The sequence below is a fragment of the Trachemys scripta genome, chromosome 8, assembly GCF_013100865.1.
Source record: "Trachemys scripta elegans isolate TJP31775 chromosome 8, CAS_Tse_1.0, whole genome shotgun sequence".
Lineage (NCBI taxonomy): Eukaryota > Metazoa > Chordata > Testudines > Emydidae > Trachemys > Trachemys scripta.
The window spans coordinates 93378775-93398380 of record NC_048305.1 but is presented as its reverse complement, the minus strand read 5'-3'; the positions used below and the strand labels follow the sequence as shown (position 1 = coordinate 93398380).

Here is a 19606-nt window from a genome sequence, read left to right as displayed (position 1 = left end):
AGCCGCCGGCCGGGCACTTCCCCTGCCGGGTTCCAGCTGCTCTGCTCCGGCGGCGCAGGGTCCGGAGGCAAGAGGGGGCTGCCCGAAGCCGGTAGCGCTCCAGCAGCTCGGCTCTTAAACAGAGCCGAAGAGTCAGGGGAGGAGCACAGCAGCTGGATCCCGGGAGGGGAAGTGCCCGGCCGGGGGCACAGGGTCTGGAGGCATGGGGGCTGCCCGAAGCTCAAGCGCTACCGGCTTCATGGTTTGCCGGGCAGCCTCCAGACCCTGCGCCCCCAGCTGGGTGCTTCCCCTCCTGGGCTCCAGCTGCACTGGAGTTAGGGCGGGGACTTTGGGGAATGGGCGGAGTTGGGGTGGGGCTGGGGTGGGAAAGGGGGGGGCCAGGGCCCGGTGGAGCGTCCTCTTTTTTATTTTTTTAAATATGGTAACCCTAGAATATGGCTACATTACTGGGGTTAACACTTCCATTTTTGTGAAGACATGCAAGAGATTTTGCATGACCACCAAAGGTTAGGAGCTTGCCTGAGGTCTCATCTAAAAGATGGGACCTCCAGTAATACAGATTCCCTTAACACCGTGTCAGCATTCATTCGACATTCACGCTGATAAGAGTGCCACCTACAGAATCACTAAATGGTGTGATGTAAACATTGTGGCTAATAGTTTATCAAGATTCAGAAAGGAACTGGACATTTATATCGATAACAAGGATATCCGGGATTATAATAGTTAATGCTAACAACAATTTTAGAATGAATGCCTCAGGGTTTAAGCCAATCTGACATTTTTAGAGACCAGGATGAGACCTAAAATGGGGGACAGTTTATCCAACATATGCCAAATGCAGCATCTGGTGCTGGCCACTGTCAGAAACAAGATACTAGACTAAATGGATCAGGGTCTAAACCAGTATGGCAGTGTCTGTGTTCTCGTTTCTAGTTTCAAATGTCTCTGCTTATTGTTGCTGAAAACAAGGGTGCAGCTCACTCTAATTCCTTCCAGGGTATGGAAAGAAAAGTCCAAATCAACATTAGTTATGGCTCAGCTCTGTATTCTTGCAAGTATTAGCTTTAAATCAATAAATAGCAGCAACAGTCCATTTCTTCTTCCACCCAAAAATAGTTCTATAAACTCCGTTGCCATAACAAACCGTAAAGAACAGGCTATCACACTCTTATAAACATGGCCACATACAATAATCCAAGTTACCAAATAAACTACAAGTACTATATAACATAGGGCATCTGGCTTTATTTAATTTGCTTTATAACGGGTAATACAGGACAGCACAGCTGACATGTGGAAGAGCATGTTGGGCCAACTAGTCAACTTAGCCACAAGCCAGCCTCCAGGATTGCATCCACAAAAGTGAGCATATGCTCATTTTGCAGCCACATGCCCAGAGTGAGTGTGCAAACATAGGGTTCTGAATGCAAAACAGGTGCACGCCCAACTTGATACGCCTGTTCTTCGCAATTCCTCCCAAAAATGTTGACATTAACTTTAAAAGGGCAAGGTACAAATTAAAATTGAGAGACCACCAACTGCATCTCTGGAGCAAATCTCACCTACATACCCCATTTATTTAAACAACAAGCTAATTGAGGGAGGAGCCTCTTTTTTTGCCATGTGTTTGTACAGTGCCTAGAAAAAACATAGGGCTCCTAGGCACTATTGCAATACAAATTATAATGAGCATATGCAATTAGTAATTACTGTGCCTTTGTTCATTATTTTCCTGCTTAATGTGAATTACCATCAATGGGAAAAATATGCCCTTGACAGAAAGAAGTGGGGGGAAATTGTGAGAGCAGCCAAGGACCTCTATGGTCTATAGAGCCAGGGAGTAAGTAATAAAACCAATTACTGCCCTAATCTAATCTGAGTAATGATTTTGGGCCAAGGGGGGGAAGATCCTGACAACAATTTAATGTGTTAATTGTAGAGATGGACCAAAGTCTGAGATCTGAACATCTGCAATATTTGGGATAATATGGGTCCTCCTACAAATTTCACAGGTGACACCTATTCTGTAATGGACCAGACAAATATTCAAGATTCAAACACTTTGAACTTTGTGAAAGTCTGGATCAGAACTTTACAGCTCAGGCCCATCTCTAGTTAGTGGAAAGGTTTAGGGCAGAATTTGAACCACATAGCGGCTATCAGCTTTGGTATTCTGCTCTTCCTACTTGCAGAGAACTCTTATGGTCTCCAATAAGGGATCAGCTCCCAGGAAGACCAGGATATTACTGTGACAGGTTGGATCACAGAAACCACCTTGGGAACTGCCCACTGATGTGCCAAGACTACTTCTGCCCCTGCTTTCCTGCCCTGGCAGCTTGGGACTTCCGTGCCCTGCCTGGTTTGAGCCAGACCCACTAGCCTGCTGCAAACCCAGACCCAGGTCTGAACCATGTCCCCTAATAGCTGTAGGCTTAATTGAAAGCAGCTTAAGAAGTGTTCCTGTCTTTAGCACTCAGATGCCCAACTCCCAATGGGGTCCAAACCCCAAATAAATCCATTTTACCCTCAAATTGTCTGTCCTCTATAAAACCGATAGAGAGAGATGCACAGCTGTCCCCCCCCCCCCCCAGGTATTAATACATACTCTGGGTTAATTAACAAGTAAAAAGTGATTTTATTAAATACAGAAAATGGGATTTAAGTGATTCCAAGTAGTAACAGACAGAACAAAGTGAATTACCAAGTAAAATAAAATAAAACATGCAAGTCTAAGCCTAATACAGTAAGAAAACTGAATACAGATAAAGTCTCACCCTCAGAGGTGTTCCAGTAAGCTTCCTTTTACAGACTAGTCTCCTGCTAGTCTGGGTCCAGCAATCACTCACCCCCCCTGTAGTTACTGTCTTTTGTTCCAGTTTCTCTCAGGTATCCTTGGGGGAGGAGCCAGCTGATGACAAAATGGAGGGGTCCCCACAGGCTTAAATAGATTTTCTCTTGTGGGTGGAGACCCCCTCCTCTCTCCTATGCAAAGTCCAGCTCCAAGATGGAGTTTTGGAGTCACATGGGTAAGTCACATGCCCATGCATGACTCAGTTTTTACAGGCAGCAGCCATTGCCCACATGCTATCTTGAATGTCTCCAGGAAGACTCCTTATGTGGATTGGAGCGTTCCAAGATCCATTGTTCGTTAAGTGTTTCTTGACTGGGCACTTAATTTGCACATTCCTTTCTCAAGGAGCCGACCAAATGCTTTACTAAGGCTACTTAAAAATCAAGCAAGTACACAGCCAATATTCATAACTTTGAATACAAAAATGATACATGCATACAAATAGGATGAATAGATTCAGTAGATCATAACCTTTACAGAGATATGTTACAATGCATATGTAGCATAAAACATATTCCAGTTATGACATATATACATTCACAAGCACTCAAATGGAGCATTGTTTCCTATTCTGGGCACCACACTTTAGGAAAGAGGTGGACAAATTGGATTGATTACAGAGGAGAGCAACAAAAATGGTAAAAGGTTTAGAAAACCTGACCTATGAGGAAAGATTTAAAAAACTGAGCAAGTTTAGTCTTGAGAAAAGACAACTGAAGGGAGACCTGATAACAGTCTTCAAATATGTTTAGCGCTGTTATAAAGAGGACAGTGATCAATTGTTCTCCATGTCCACTGAAGGTAGAACATTCAAGCATTCCTTGCTCAATCTGCAGCAAGGAAGATTTAGGTTTAATATTAGGAAAACTTTTCTAACTATAACGGTAGTTAAGCTCCGGACTAGGCTCCCAAGGGAGGTTGTGGAATCCCCATCACTGGAAGTTGTTAAAGAACAGGTTAGACAAACATCTGTCAGAGATGGTCTAGTTTTCTTGGTCCTGCCTCAGCACACAGGGGGCTGGACTTGATGATTCTCAAGGTCCCTTCCAGCCTTACATTTCTATGATATATGGGCAAGACCTGACTTTTTTAAGAAACATGGTTTATATTTATGACTGGACATGCCAAGTGGAGCCTTCATGCCAGCGAATGTACTTCTTAGGTGTGTAGTGCCAAGTGCCTCACTAAATCCCCCCAGGATGCATTAATCAGCACTACTGCACTGGCTTGTATCTTTGCCCATTTCTAGTTGATGCCAGAGGTTAAATGGTCTTCTGACAGTGCTGGCAGAGTTTGAAACCACAAACTTGTAGCAATGTGCACAGTTCAGTGTGCCAGTTAATTCAGACCTCAGTCCCATAATATTGACACTGACTCCCCACTTCGCCCCTCTGAACCACCTTTCTCCAGCCAATCTATCTAGGCATGTGTAGCGTGCCTATCACTGTAGTATCCAGTGTGCCTCTAATTCCCCACTGCTAAGACTCTGCCCTTTTGGAAGCTCCTACAGGAGTGCTGCTTTCTCATCTCAGATCGCATCACCACATACAGGTCCACAATCAGAGTAGGACCACAGTGCACCCCTCAGAAGGGAAGCAACAGAGCACAAAAAAATTGAACAGAGCTGAAGCCCAGCACAGAAGCGGAACTGCACATGATGACACAGACAGAGATGGGATTTTGGAAGTTAGCGAGAGGGCAGGATGGAGCTGAAAGCAAGTGGGAGGTTCAGAAAGGGAAAAGGGAGCACGGCAATGGATGCAAACTAGTGTTTTTGAAACTGAATGAGTAACCCAATGAAGCCACAGAGGATTGACGGTACTCAGCACTTCTCAGGCCTTAAGGACTTGTGCCCTGTAGAATAGTTGAAGAAGAACTCAGCAAGAATTTTCAAAGGGGATGGTAAAGGGTGATGTGCATCATAGAGAAGTCCCTGCCCCTTCTCAAGAACTGAAAGCCAACAACTCATAAATACCATGGGCCTGATTCTCAAATGTTTGCATCAGAATAAAACTCCATTGATTTCAGCAGAGTTACATTGGCAGACAACCGAAGGAATGCAATGGAGAATCAGGAGACAGAAGCTTAGACAATCTTTTTCATGGCTGAACTTTTCCTATATTTGATGGTGGTCCAAAAGGTAAAAGCTCCTTTTGGAAAGTTTGATTAGTATCATTTCAGGTCTTTTTGAGCTCCACGAACATGAAAAATAATTTTCCCCCTTAAATTTGTGCTTGCATAACTCAAAATAAGCCAAAGCTAGAAACTTTGAAATTGGCTGGTTTTATAGCTGTCATTAACAGGGGAATGGGGAAAAAAAACAGTCATATAAAGAAAAGTTCAGTGGTCCAAATTTTGATCTCAGGTAAGGTGGTGTAACACAGGAAAATCAATAGGACCCTATAAAAATTATCTCTTTAAAAAAAGAAATCCATAGAATTTAATTTTAAAAAATTATAATCTTAAATTTTGTAGGATTTTTCCAGAAGGAGTAATTTCAATTACCTGTGTATTACAATATGCAATTCAATGGGACAACTTAATGTTGCAATAGAAATCTTAAACTTTCTGAATTTCCTGATCTTTGTTTGCTGGCTATCTCAACCTTGCTGCTGCACTGAGGTTAGTTTTATATTTAGTATCATTATCTAGTTTGTACTAGACCCGGAAAAAAATGGTAACATTGTGGCTTGATCCCCCGCCCCCATTTAAACAAAAGAGCCAAAACCAAAACACTGATGAAAAAATTCTAACCAACTCTAATTTACACTTTTATCATGTCCTTCATCCAAAGTTCTCAAAGCCTTCTGTAAACAGAAATCAATTAGACCCTGCTCCAGAAGTGCATTTAAGCACGTTTAACTAGAAGTCCTTTTGGGATCTGCTCACATATTTAAAGTTAAGCACGTGAGCTCTTAAACCTCTGTAAGTTAAATAACTTTTATACCTATTTTACAAAAAGCGAAACAGAATCACAGAGATTTTAAGGTCAACATTTTCAGACATGTCCACTAATTTTGGTTTCTTCCTTATTTCAGTTAAAGGCACGTAGGGCCTGATTTTCAGACATGCTGAGCACCACTGACTTCTCCAGCTCTCCTCACTAGACTATGCTCCTTTCTCCCATGAGAGGAGCATGATTCCTGCATTAACTGATTCCCGGGTTAACAGTGAGACTAGCATTTAATCTCTCCATTAAATGGGTCAGCCAAGTTGAATTACTGAGCAAAGGGGTGCCTGGGTTTCATTACCAAATGCAACCAAAGAAATGAATAATAATTTTTTAAAAAAAAAAGGGGAATTAAAATTCTGTGACGAATTCAAGGGAGTTCCAAACTATCATGTTGCTGAAATACTTCTGCTAGAAGTGTGCCTGCACAGATGGAGCAGAGCACAGTCACCAGTGACCTTGTTCACTCTTCCGCACCAACTCCATTTTTCCAAGTTTCTTCCTCCTACTGGAGCTACGGACCTTCCATCCTCAGCGGTATTGTGACTTGCCAGCACACATCTTTGAAAGGAACATCTTTAAGCACTCATTTGAAAACAAAAAAAAAGTGAGACAGGAAAATGATTTCCCTGGAAAGCGAGCAGAATAACGACCATTGCACAGCATAATATTGCAGCACTAAACGTATATCACCCTTGTTATAACTGGAGATTGTCAGTAATCATTACCAGAGATCTAGGCTATGAAAGCATAGTAGTTAATCACCTGCTCTGATCTGGTGGTTTTAAAGGATCCACTGCAGAGGGATCTTTTTATATGTGCTTTCTGTCAGTGGGAATGGGATTATACAGGAGTCAGAATTGACATGGGTAATTTCTGATGAACTCTATTCTACAGATGGCCCTCACTCAAAGAGCACAGGGTCTCAAAAGCCTTGCGAAGTTTCAAAACCAGATGTGGATTTTTGAACCCATCTCTACATCTATTCTCATTCAGGCTTTCTGACTTCTAACCTGTCCTACTCTAGTCTCTTCACTCATGTTTTCCAAATGGAGCAGTCACTTAGGACTAGACTGTACCTAGCCTGTTCAGATGTACAAGGTGAGGGGAAGAGTGAGTCTTCTCCCATTTTGTGTGACCATGCAGAGGTTACGCACAGTACCTATCACTGAGCTCCCTCTGTGTAGAAGGACCCTGATATCGTAATGCTGACAGCCATGCTAGAAATCCACTGGGAGAGTGGACAGACAGGGCAAGCACATGCTGCAAGCTACTAAAAAGTTTTAGAAGCAGTTGCCACTGTATGCTCTTCTCCAGGGCCTGCTGCAGGTCTAGGACCTGCCCCTGGGACAGTGACTGCAAATTACCACCTCTACATTCTCTACTACTGCACAGTGGCACAGGGCACAATTCTGCCCTGAATCCAAACTCTGCTCAGAATAGTGGGTTGGAGTCCTACTTCTGTGCACCTGGCCCTGGCATCTGTTAGAGCAGCCTTGAGGTGGCTCTAAATTACTCAGCTAGCATGACAGAGCACCACACTCCTGCCTCACTAGGGTAGCAATTGGTACAGGAGCCAGCTTCAGCAGCTTTATACCAGCAGAGTGTTCCTCTCCACAAATAGGAATTCTCCACTGCCCAGCTACAGCCAGAATCCAGCCCTTTTACATCACCTGAGCAGTGGAAGGAGAAAGAGGCCACAAGCTACAATATTGTCCGCAATTTAGCCCCCAGTGTTCTGTATTTCGCTTAGGAGCTGAAATGCTATTTTTAAACCATATTGAAATGCTACTGTTAAACAGTAGGGCAAATAATAAAATTGGGCCTGATCCTGCAGACCTTCCTCAGGCAAACTCCCATTGCCTTCAGCAAAAGTTTTGTCTAAAGACAGCAGTATCTGGCCTATTGTAATTAACTTGAAAAAGCAGATTAATGTTATAGACACCTAATGCCTGTTGTGTGTAGGGTTTTTTTGTTGCCTTTAGAATGTTTAATATTTTGAGAAGTAAACTAGAAAGACTTAGCCAAATTAAGTATTTTCTCTAAACTGTCAGTGTTATTTGCACTGGCAAAGTGAATGGGATAAATTGGATTAGATGCTGTCTATACTTCAAAATTTGGATTCTTCACAATTAGGATTTGGAGCAATGCGTGGAGGCAAACCAAAAAGCAAATACTACATTGTCTGCAAAGCAGCAGATAGCTCAGTTTACCAGTTAGTCAAATGGTTTTGGTAGCATGACTGATCTCTGGACAGAAGCATTCCATGTCTATTGGGTCCTGTGCATTGAGGTTTATGACAGCACAGCTCTCCATCCTGTGTCATGAAAAACTATACAACCTGGAGTACAGCACAGCACTTCCAAGCTTTGGGTGTGTATTCTGGTGTCATCACAGTAACTCCAAACCAGAGTAGGGCGAGAAATCTACCTTCTGAATTATAATGTGGAAAAAATTATAGTCCGGTAGTTCAGATTGAATACATTGAAATGTGAAACGGTTAGTAAACATACCCAGATGAATGGTGGGACGTTGGTTGTTGATGGGGAGGACTGTGATGTTCAGATCACAGATTGGGAGACTGGTGTGAAGAGGTAATGGTGGAGGGAGAGCTTTATTAAAACAACAACTATCCACTGTACCAGCCTCTCCATCTGGGACAATGAGGGTCAAGTTGTCGTCACAAAGGCTATGTCCTATTTCACCTCCTAGAAAGAAACAGAGAATAGAGATACTGAAATCACACTCACAGGAGAGCATACAAGAAGAGTAGAAAAGATCATCTGATCTTTCCTTGAAAAACAATAAATCAATCAAGTATCTTCAAAGGCCGAGGACTTTGGAGCAAAAAACAAAGGAACTTGTGTGTATTTGGAAATGTTTTAGATTTGGCTGTCAAATAAAATTCAGTCTCATAACAGCCATTGAATTTAAAAGGCCAGCCCAACAAACCCCTAAGTAGTGCCATTTAATGCTCTCCCACATAGCAAACCTGTAAGCTATATTACTGGAAAGTTAATACTAGAATAACATGTGAAATAGTGCATAGGATTATCCCTTTTATAGTGTCTTCAGTGTGAGGAGCTCAAAGCTCTTTGCATACTTTAATGAACTAAACATCACAACAAGCCTGTCAGATAAGGAAGTCCTGTATTATCATGTCCATTTTACAAATGGAAGAACAGAGTCAAAGAGTTTAAGGCATAAGCTTTCAATATCATCAGCTAGTTTTTCTCTGACTTTCAGAGATGTTGAGCACCCACAGTTCTGACTGAAGTTGTGGGTGCTCATAATCTCTTAAAGTCAGGACATAAGGGTCTCCAGTTGAATGTCTGCCCCCAAAAAATGGATGCACCCAAAATTAGTAGATACTTTAAAAAATTAGGTCCAAGGTCACACAGGAAGTCTGTGACAAAGCCAGGAACATAACTCAGATGTCTGGTTTCTCAGTCATGGTCTAGAGCCACAAAAAAACAAATGGAGTCAGGAATGTCTAAAATGTAACAGGTACTAGAGCTGGTCAAAAAAATGTGTTCTCACCGTGTCCCTTCACAAGATTTTGACAGATGCCCTCCAAAATTCTTTTCATCTAAACTTTCCACAGAAATGTTTGAATTTTTGGCAGAAATTCCAATACTGAAAGAGGTATCCAAAAATTGAAATAGTTCAGTGTTGACAAAAAAAATATATCTAAATTTTCTATAGAACACACACACACACACACTTTTTAAATAAAAATTTCACTTGGGCAGAAACCTAGTTTTCATTTACAATCAATTTCAACAGAAAATTTTTGACCTGCCCTACACAACACAGTCCACTGTGGGGAGGCTGGAAATCTGATCCTCTAACCCTGTGCAGTGCACAAACCCTTTTTATAATAAAAATCTTCTGTTTAGTACAATAGGCAATAAGTGCCACATGTAGAAAGCATTATAAAGGGAACAATTTTATTGCCCATCTTTAAAAAAAAAAGTTGTATATACCATACTGTACTAAAATAATAGCAGTAAATAAGCAGAATTCATTTCTCTAGACTGGGTGGTCTTTATCAACTAACAGGTTACAGCTTTTCTTTTCAGACAGGTCAATATTCTTAAAAACAGCTTTATCTTTAAGAAAACAAAAGGGCTAAAAAAAATCCCGTAGAATACAATACAGTGTCAGAAAATTCAAGAGAACACAAAAGCCCCCTACTTCCATAAAGACTTGCTGCAGCTGATCTCAAGGTGGAGATATATTATTTAACAATCACTAGGAGGCATCTACTGACAAAACAGTACCCACCAAGATGAGCATACAGAATGCTAGTGTGCAAACTGGCAATATTTCGAGTGCCCAATCTGCCCATAGGATGAATAGCAGTGTCCTTGGGAAAAAGAGCAGAGCAACAGAGAAAGCAGTCTCCCATCGCAAAGGCTGCTACAGTCACAGGGTGGGGGAGGAGAGGGGAAAGCAGGTGGTTTTGAACTTGAAAGAAAGATTAATGTATTGAAGTAGTTCTCTTCTCCAGGCTGATGGCACGAACAATAATCTGCTGTGCTTGAAATCTGTACAACAGTAGCATTCTTGCTGCTGTGCAGGAGGAATTGAATGATAATGTATATGGACATAAAAGCGAAAAAGAAAAACCACCAGTGAGAAACAAGAATTTTTTTCCTACTGTAATTAAAGTATTTTAAAAGACAGTGTTTTGATGTTCTTTATTGCAACCGAAACTGCACAAGAAAGGGGGTTGGCGGAGAGTTCTTCTAATACACATTAGTATATACAAATACAGTTTTAAAGTAAAATCAGAAAAGGTGCATGAGATAATTTCACTGAAAATGTAACACTCTAAATATTGGTTTGATTCAAAACAGCAAAGACAAGGACAATTCAGGCAGCTATTCCACCCTTAACTCATCCTGTAGTGCCCAGGTAACTCAGTGCAAGTAGCACAGGGCAGATCTAGGGCTCAACAAATACTTTGGGTAGAAACAAACTGTATGAAATCACTCACATTAGCAGGTGATTAAATGTTTGTTTCGGACACCTATGAGATGCCTGTGTCAAGCTGTTGTGATGGTATGTCGCTACACAAACATGCACTGAAGTCAAAGTGAATGATAGTAGCACAATCTGGCCCTAAAATAGGAGTCCAAGAGAGGAATCTGAAACTAACCAAAATACAATCTAACCAGCTGGAAAGAGCCAAATCTTCTTTGACAACAGGCTCCAGCCTCAAGCAAGTTTTAATCACAGAGTTATAGACCTCTTGATAAGAAGGCTTATAATAAAAAAAATAGAAACAGACCATAATACAATAATCCATAGTTGTGGTGGCATTTAGTAATAAAAATAATAGAGAGGTAGCACTTAATAAGGAACAAGCAAACTGTGAAAATCAAAATTGTATATTACCCGTACGTATGTAAGTGATCAATCTCTGAGTGACATCCAGCTGGAAGAATTTATCCACCATGAATCCTCTCTTTTGAATCACCCCATGCGCTGGAGCACGAGCAATCATGTATGTCAATTTTGTGTCATCGCTATCAGCATCTGTTGCATAAAGGTATTCTGTGGTGATAACAACGTATCCTCCCTCCAGACACTCCAGTCTTGATTCTAATCCTGCCTGTAGCTCTGGGGGCTTATCATTAACTGGTATAATCTTGAAAGAATGAGAAGGGGAGGGAGAGGAGAGATATTTTCATGTATAGTTCAAAGTCCAAAAAAGCAGTATTGGCCTAGATTTTATTCTAACAACAACCTTATTTCCTCTGTCACTCATATGGGGGAGCTCATCTAACAAGCAAGTAATAAACTGTTGCCTCTGAGATATATTCATGTAGCACTCTTCACACTCTGGGAAGGTTATTTGATCCATAATGGTTATCAGCTGCTGTTTATTCTAATTGTTATGGTCAAATGTTTAGCATCTGAGTCTCTCTCTGGGATCTATCAGTAACTTTGGACATCGGTGATGCTGGTGGATTTGTTCCCAACCAATTAGGTGAAATCCTACAAAATGTGTTCCAATTAGAGTGCAAATAAAAAAATTAAATATTTTCCATTGAATGTAACTTTACCAAAAACATCTTGATGAGCTATTATGTAAATACCTCATTTCTATCAGCATCCTGAATAGCAAACTCACAGTGCAGAGGAGGTTACAAAGACTATTTCATGTTATGGAGCAATTAGTTGAGATGCAATAGTTAAGAGTGAGCCTACACTTCCATTTTAAGACTTATTTTCTACCTCCCTTTCCTTCAACACTTTAGCCTTTTATTGAAGGATGAGGTAGGGACCAGGGAAGAGAATTTAGGGGGGGAGGTGGCAACAGGTTTGGGTTGCTTTTACGTTTCATCTCAATTCTGAATTCCTGGGTTCCCAACACTTGTTTTTTATTTTAAACTACAATGTTGTCATTAGTTTTATTCACTCTGATGGTATATTCTCTCAGCCTTAACTCCACCTTCATCTATGTCTGGACATCTAGCTTCTCAGATAAAATATTAAACTTTAACATTACTTATGGGATTTTGCGTTATATTTCAGACCTACAGCCATTCAAAAAATGTCCATCAACATTATTCAACAGAAAATGGGGTTTTCAACTGACCAAAGTTTTTCATGAAAGCATCTGCTTTCCACAGAAAAAAATTGATTTTTCGTTGGTGGAGCTGGTGTGGAGGAAGAATGCCCCAAAACCTAAATATTTTAATTTATTTTAATTAAGAATGCCCATAAGGCTGTGTGACAGCAGTTCCAAACAGAAATAGTTCACTCGTCAGCCACAATTTTTCTGATTTTGAATTTCTGCCAACAAATTGAAATTTTCTGTGAAAAATTCAAACAGCTCTATTCAGAACTCAATACTCCAAAGTTCACTGTTCTATAGATTCCCCAAGGGAGGAATATGGATTACATCATGTAATCTATCTATTTTCTAACTTCACAAATGAAGTAGTGTTTTGTAGAATTACAGTAAAGGAAATCTATCTGCATGAGAACAAAGCATACAACTAACGGTCACCAAAACACTCTATCTTGCACTCCTTACTTAGGCAAGAGTCCCTTTGAAATGCCAACTGGGCTCCTAGTGCAACTGCATTTACGTGTTCAAAGACAGATTTTAAAAGGGCTAAGGTAAATTTTTACCGTGGTTTTAAATAGGTAGCAGTGTCTATTACACAGGATTTGAGAAGGTTCAATAGCAAGAGAAAATAGCTACTAGGAAGAGGGGGGAGGGATAGCCCAGTAGTTTGAGCATTGGCCTGCTAAACCCAGGGTTGTGAGTTCAATCCTTGAGGGGGCCACTTGGGGATCTGGGGCAAAATCACTACTTGGTCCTGCTAGTGAAGGCAGGGGGCTGGACTCGATGACCTTTCAAGGTCCCTTCCAGTTCTAGGAGATGGGATATCTCAATTAAAAAAAAAAAAAAAAAAAAGAGAGAAAACCAAAGTGTCTTTCCCCGTTTTGGTCTATAGGTAGGCTCCTGATCCTGCAAAGACTTACGCACATGCTTAGCTAGACACACACGGTGAGCAGTCTTATTAACTTCAATGGATCTACTCCTAGTGTGTATAGTCAAGCATGTGCATAAGTCTTCTCAAGATCAGGGCCTTAGTCATTAATAACTCTGGAGTTGTTTTATAGACATTTCATCCAGGAGTCAAACTCAGCCTAAGTAGAAACCTTTCCGGGAAATCTGGTAAAAAGATTGATGGAAATTAAAAATCTACTTAGTCGAGCTGAAGTAACCAATATGTGATTAATACTTTCCAATTATATTTCAGTACAGTACATTGCTGAATTTGTTATTACCTGCACTCTTAACACTCCATCTGCAGTGTTAAATCCATCTGTTGCTGGAAATATGACTATATCTTCAAGGGTTTCTGAATCATCATGCTGGTACCTTTTAACATAATTATAATGAAAAGTGATATTCATTAAGTAGTGAATATTAGAAACCTATAAATAGAAGGTGGAGGGAAGGACTAAGGTCTAGCGATGCCCACCACTTACAAATGATCCTGTGAGATGCTTCTATTTAATCTTAGCATATTGGTCTAGAGCCTCAGCCAGCATAAAACAGCATCACTCCATTGGATTCAGTGAAGTTACACTGATTTATGCCAGCTGAGGATCTGTACCATGATAATTATTCAGTGGTTCAGAGGTAAGCGACAGAGATGAGTCCATGACATGAATCACAATTGTCTTCACTAGTGAATATAAACAAAGAAAAAATCCCATGTGTGCATAATTGTGAAAATGTCTTGCATGACGTGACATGATGTAAAAGACATTTATGTCCTCACCTCTAATAGGTGAAGAACCCAATACCCCTAGTCATGTATATTTTTGGACAGTATTCAATTTAGATAGCCCTGTTTTCTAAATGTACTCTAAAATTAATGACAATGATTTTTTCCCCAAAAAATTCTATTGCAGAAACAGAACCATTGTTAATTCTTTTGAAACGGAAACATTATTTGCAATGCAGAGATTTATTTTTTTTTTTAAGGTAGAATCCAAATGCATTACCTGACTTTGTAAGACTGCAAATCCTCAAGGGTAAACATATCTCCTTCCTGCATAATGAGTCCATACAGTTCAATGTGCCCATATTGAGGACATTTCTTCAGCTGGATTCGAAGATCATCCCTGGTGTCCAAGTCTGACACCATTAGATTCTCCCCAGAGATGAAGAAACTGGCACCTTCCTCTGTTGTTAGATGATTGGTGAAAATCTAAAACAGTGATGAGCTCACAAAATGCAGTGAGGCACTATAAGGAATAGCAAAATAATATACACAAGAAAATAATGAGTTTAACATGTCAGCAACTAACAAGTATTTCAAAGGCAGACTCTGGCATAGGAGTGTCTATATTGGATTTCCTACTGATCTGCAACCATTCTCAGTGCAGGTTCAGAGTCTGCCTCCCAGATTTCATCCACACGTCTCACCAGAAAGAAACCCACCTGCATTGCCCCATGTTAACTTTCAGATGGTGCTATCACACCACATGGATGTGGAGAAGGTAGTACTGGTTCTGATTATTGTTGCTGTTCTGTGACGGGGAAACAGCTTTCAATGTTGTACCCACATAGAACCATGACAGCCCATCTCTGCTTTAGTCAGGTAAACACCACCTGTTTTAGTAATCAGATGAGACCTATACTTTTCTTGGAGAAGCATAGTTAGATATTAAAAACCAACTAAGCAAAAAAATATAGGCCATTTACCAGACAGTAGAGTAAGCACCATAACTGAGCAGGAGGATATTGTGATCTACTTTTATTTCCTTGTATAGGAGGGAGGTTTGGGCAGAAGTATCTTTAACCAATCTTTTCTTAACCGCAAAAAAGTGCATCTCAGTTTGATACAAGAGACAAGTGAACACATATGCAGGTGATCTTATTTAACTAGGTGGCTCGCCCAACCCTGCTTGGAATCTGGATCAGCACATATGGTCCTTCTGTGCTTTCAAAGCCCCTCAAATGAGTTCTAAACCCCTCACAGAAGTACCAAACAGAGGCTCCTCTTCCTTTGCAGGCAGACAGGCTCAAAACACCCAAGGATTCCAAACACAAAGAAGCAGGGCTGGCTTCAGCTTTTTTGCCGCCCCAAACGGTGAAGAAAAAAAATAATAATAATTAAAAAAAAAAAGATAAAGCCGTGAATGGCGGCACTTCGGAGGCAGCTCTACCACGCCACTTCATTCTTTGGTGGCAATTCAGTGGCCGGTCCTTCCCTCCAAGAGGGATCGAGGGACCCGCCGCTGAATTGCCGCCGAAGACCTGGACGTGCCGCCCCTTTCCATTGGCCGCCCCAAGCACCTGCTTCCTGTGCTGGTGCCTGGAGCTGGCCCTGCAAAGAAGCCTCCATACACAAACCTACAGTCCAACAATGAAACAAAAGCATCAATAACCACCGGGATGTATTCGCTTTGTGTGTACAAGTAGGGGTGCTGTTGCCCTGTAGTGGCTCATCCATGGAGATGATAAAGTGATTTACTACTAATTTCAGCTATAGGAGTTCTCCTTACGCTCAGCGCCGGAGGCCTGTATGTTTGGAACTGAATCATCTAAGTTCTACTCCCAGCTCCCTACACATGTGTAACTGCATCTGCTGTCTGCAGCATGTGGATGTGTCGTACCACAGAAACTCACAAACATGTGAACAGCAAACTAACAGCAACCCAGCAAAATAAAAGACAAGGAGACAAAGCCATTCTCAAGGAAGTAGACAGGAAGAGAGCATGTCAGAGAGACAAGGTCAATGGGGAATGTGTGGTCGCAGATAACATCATCATTCATTCCTCAGGAAGGCTTTTGGGCTTGACATTCACATCAGTAGGATTCACAGGTCCCAAGAGTCCCTGTTTTAGAGCTTAACAGTACTGCCAAAATCTACTTGGCATGAGTTACCTTCTCTGAAAAGCTTGTACTAAAAAGGTTGCAAGTCTACTCAATAGCACTATAGCTTGATGAAAGGTAGTTAGCACTAGCAGGTGAATCATAATATTTCTGACCTGGTGCTGTGAATCAAACAGCAGGAAGAAAACCAATTTAACAACATGTTTGTTTCCATCACGTTGCTCATAAAATACTGCCCACTTCAGTGAGTAAAACCATAGATAGATAATGTAAAAGTGTTTAGAGCCTCTCTCTCATCTCCTCAAACTCCAACTAGAATGAAAAGCTTTCTCTATCTGCCTGCCTGAGAAAAGTTTGCTGCCTCTACATCCCTATAAACAAATACTGGGACAGCACAGGGGCTACAGAAAACCACTGACTATTCACTGAGATATAAGGAAGCTTATGAAGAAAAGTAACTTTCCCTTAGGAGGAGGAGAGCTTTCCCCCTTGCTTCAACAACAGACAAAGCAACTAAGGAAGGGTTAGATGCATTTGCCCAGAGATCTTGGAGTCATAACTTAAGCTGCTAAAAGTTATGTCCTAGTACTCTATCAAAGAGGCTTTTCTAACGGACATGAACCTTTTTCTTTGCACTGTGGCAGTTTTCAGGGCTTATCGATGGCTGAAAGGTGTGACAAAGTCAGTCCTGACACAGATATAAGAGAGTGGTTTGGGTTTTTTTTTTTAACTGGAAAAAAATCCTTTATTTTAGTCTCTGAAACACAACATTCCTCTTCATTAAGTCAAGTGGAGTAGGTATGAACTGTCGCCTCTTCATTAAAGGAAACCAGAAATGGTAGTCACATCAGGCTTGCCATCAAGCTGCAGCCTTGCTTCATGCTCAGATTCCAGCAGCATCAGGACATCCCCCTCACGGACAGGCCTCTATGTTCTGGATGATGGATCTACTGGTGTCGTCCATTAATTCAACACGAACCTGGGTGCACTGGCCCTGCGAGCTCGGCTGGCCCAGCACCTTGGTGACCTGGGCCAGTTTGATGGGCTGCATGCGGCTCGTATCCACAGCAGCTGCTCCGGTTGGTGGAGGGCAGATTTATCAGCTCTAGAATGGTGAAGGCCCTGTGACCTATGAATGGAAAAAAGGTTACCTCAGGATAATCAGAGACACCTGAGTCAAGTTAAGGGCTGCCAGTGACCTTTCAAAACCCCTCTTCGGGTGAGAGAAAGGAGGGGAGAGATATGAGAGAAGCTGCAGCAGAGGCACTGGCAGCAGGAAGGAAAGGCTTGTCCTGGTGGAAGGCTGTTTCTCCTCCCTATAGGGAAAGAAAAATAACAGCTGCTTGGGGTAGGTCTGGCAACTAGGAGCCAGCATAGTAAGGTAACGCCCTGGAGAGGGGGCAGGGGAAAGTATTTCTGTTTGCATTGTGAGGTTGGTTGTTTATTTGTTATTTTTGAGGTGGGGGGGGGTTGTTTTGCTTAAGATAACGCCTTGGGATAACCCTGTGGCCAATCATGTAAATAGGGGGAAATAAAGCCAGAGAGAAGACTGATCTATTCCATGCCCCCACTGCCCAAGGGAGAAATGCTGAGGGCGCTAAGGTAAAGGTGGTGTCCTGCCACAAAGGGCATAGTTAGATAAAGGAGACCGAGATCAGAGAATGGCCCCAAGCACAAATGCATATTAGATAACTGTATTAGTTTTAAAGCACAGGGACCTGAAGTAAAAACTCAAAAAAAAAAAAAAAAGCATCAATGAAAGTGACTAAGCTTTAATTAATTAAACTTAATGTTTATTTTCTTCTGGAAGGACCTCAATTCATAGGAAGAAGTCAGGCAACAATTGTGTGGGGCAAAGGAATGTATCTCCATAAAATAAGCAAAGAAATAATTGATTGCCTGGTTTGAATATTTGAAGCACCACGGTCAAAAGCCAGCACATACTTGAATAATCATCCTTTTTATCATAGATTCAAATCCCTCAACTCTCCTGTTTACTCTAGAGCTGTACAGTGGAAAGTCATTAGGAAGGCATCATGTCAACAGATAATTAGGATACTTGATAAATACCTCAGGTGCTTCATCATCCACAGGCATCACTGTGATGTTAAAGTTGAGTCCAGCCACTACTCTTCCCTGCTGGTCACTAACAGAAAACTCAAACTGTTCAAACAGCGGGTCAGGACCACTCTCTTTCTCTGGGGGCATGCACACCACTTTTAAATGTATTACAGCATGCTGTGGGAAACAGACATGACAGTATCACATAGACCTCACAAGTTTAATTTCCTGAGTTATGGATGAAGAACATAATGTGAGATGTGGCACTGGTGAAAACCACTGCAGCCTGACTCACCTGGCATATTCATCCATAAATCAACCTCTTACTGTAATCAAAATGAATGCAACCAAGCAGTTCTTCTGGCAAGACCCTCTTGATGTACATATACAGCAGAGCATTTGCATGTTTTTGAACCATTATTAAGAAGGAAACCACTCAGGATCATTGGGACTTATTGCAGCCATGCTGGGCCAAACTGATCCTTGGTGGGACTCCATTGAAATGAGGGAATTTGACCCCCTGTGTGATCATAGAAACAATGAAAACATCATAATCACAAAGGAGATTTAGGTGTCCAAATCCAACTGGAAGCATATAGGATCTGGGTGCTTATCTTTCCACTTGTGCCTTTGAAAATCTTCCCCTAATGCCTAATTTAATCAAAAGATCTGATTTGGTAAAATGAGTGCCTTTAAAAAATATTATACACTTACCACCTGGAGTGAATTTACCCCAATATTTCTGAGTACACTGCATATAATATGGTTTAAGTAAATACCACCAAGTTGCAAAACTTTGTTTAGTAGCACCCAGTGTACCATTCATTACAGGTGAAATCCAGTCCTCTGCAGTTGGACAGCATCATGACTGGTCACGATTTAAATCCCACTCAAAACAGCACCACATAATTTCTAGTAATATAAAAGATTCCAGTTGTTTACCTGAGTGAAAGATGTCAGAAATAGCAGGATCTTTTTTATAACTTTTCATGCTGTCTGTGAAAATTAGCTTCACCACATCATAAATTCTGCAAGAGGGGGAAAATGTTAGATCTTTTCTCAATTGGCTTAAAAAGTCTAATTTAGCCCGACAGTTTCATACATACCCAGGAGAAGAGGGAGAGAAACATGATTTAGTAACCAGGTACATAAGCTGATTATCTGGGGACTCGGTGTCTGTAAAGTGGAGGTGATTGTTTGTGATGTGTGCAATCTCAGTTTCTTTGACAACAAGTTGTCTTGTAGTCCCAGGAACTTCCTCTGGCAACTGGTCTTTCACCAGCATAACATGAATCATGACAGTCTACAAAAGAATTGAAAAATTTGGGGACACAGACCATGAAATCTGATCAGCAGCAGCTAG

The 19606-nt window shown here is 41.3% G+C and overlaps 1 protein-coding gene across 1 annotated transcript in view; it reads right to left on the bottom strand.

Moving 5' to 3' along the window:
* Window positions 1–19606, bottom strand: part of LOC117882109 (FRAS1-related extracellular matrix protein 1-like) — a 100475-nt gene that overhangs the window by 60467 nt on the left and 20402 nt on the right. Inside the window, 7 exon segments of the mRNA XM_034780091.1 lie at window positions 8213–8512; window positions 11208–11460; window positions 13620–13713; window positions 14346–14551; window positions 18253–18446; window positions 19186–19271; window positions 19350–19546. Coding sequence (XP_034635982.1) covers window positions 8213–8512; window positions 11208–11460; window positions 13620–13713; window positions 14346–14551; window positions 18253–18446; window positions 19186–19271; window positions 19350–19546 — 1330 coding nt within the window.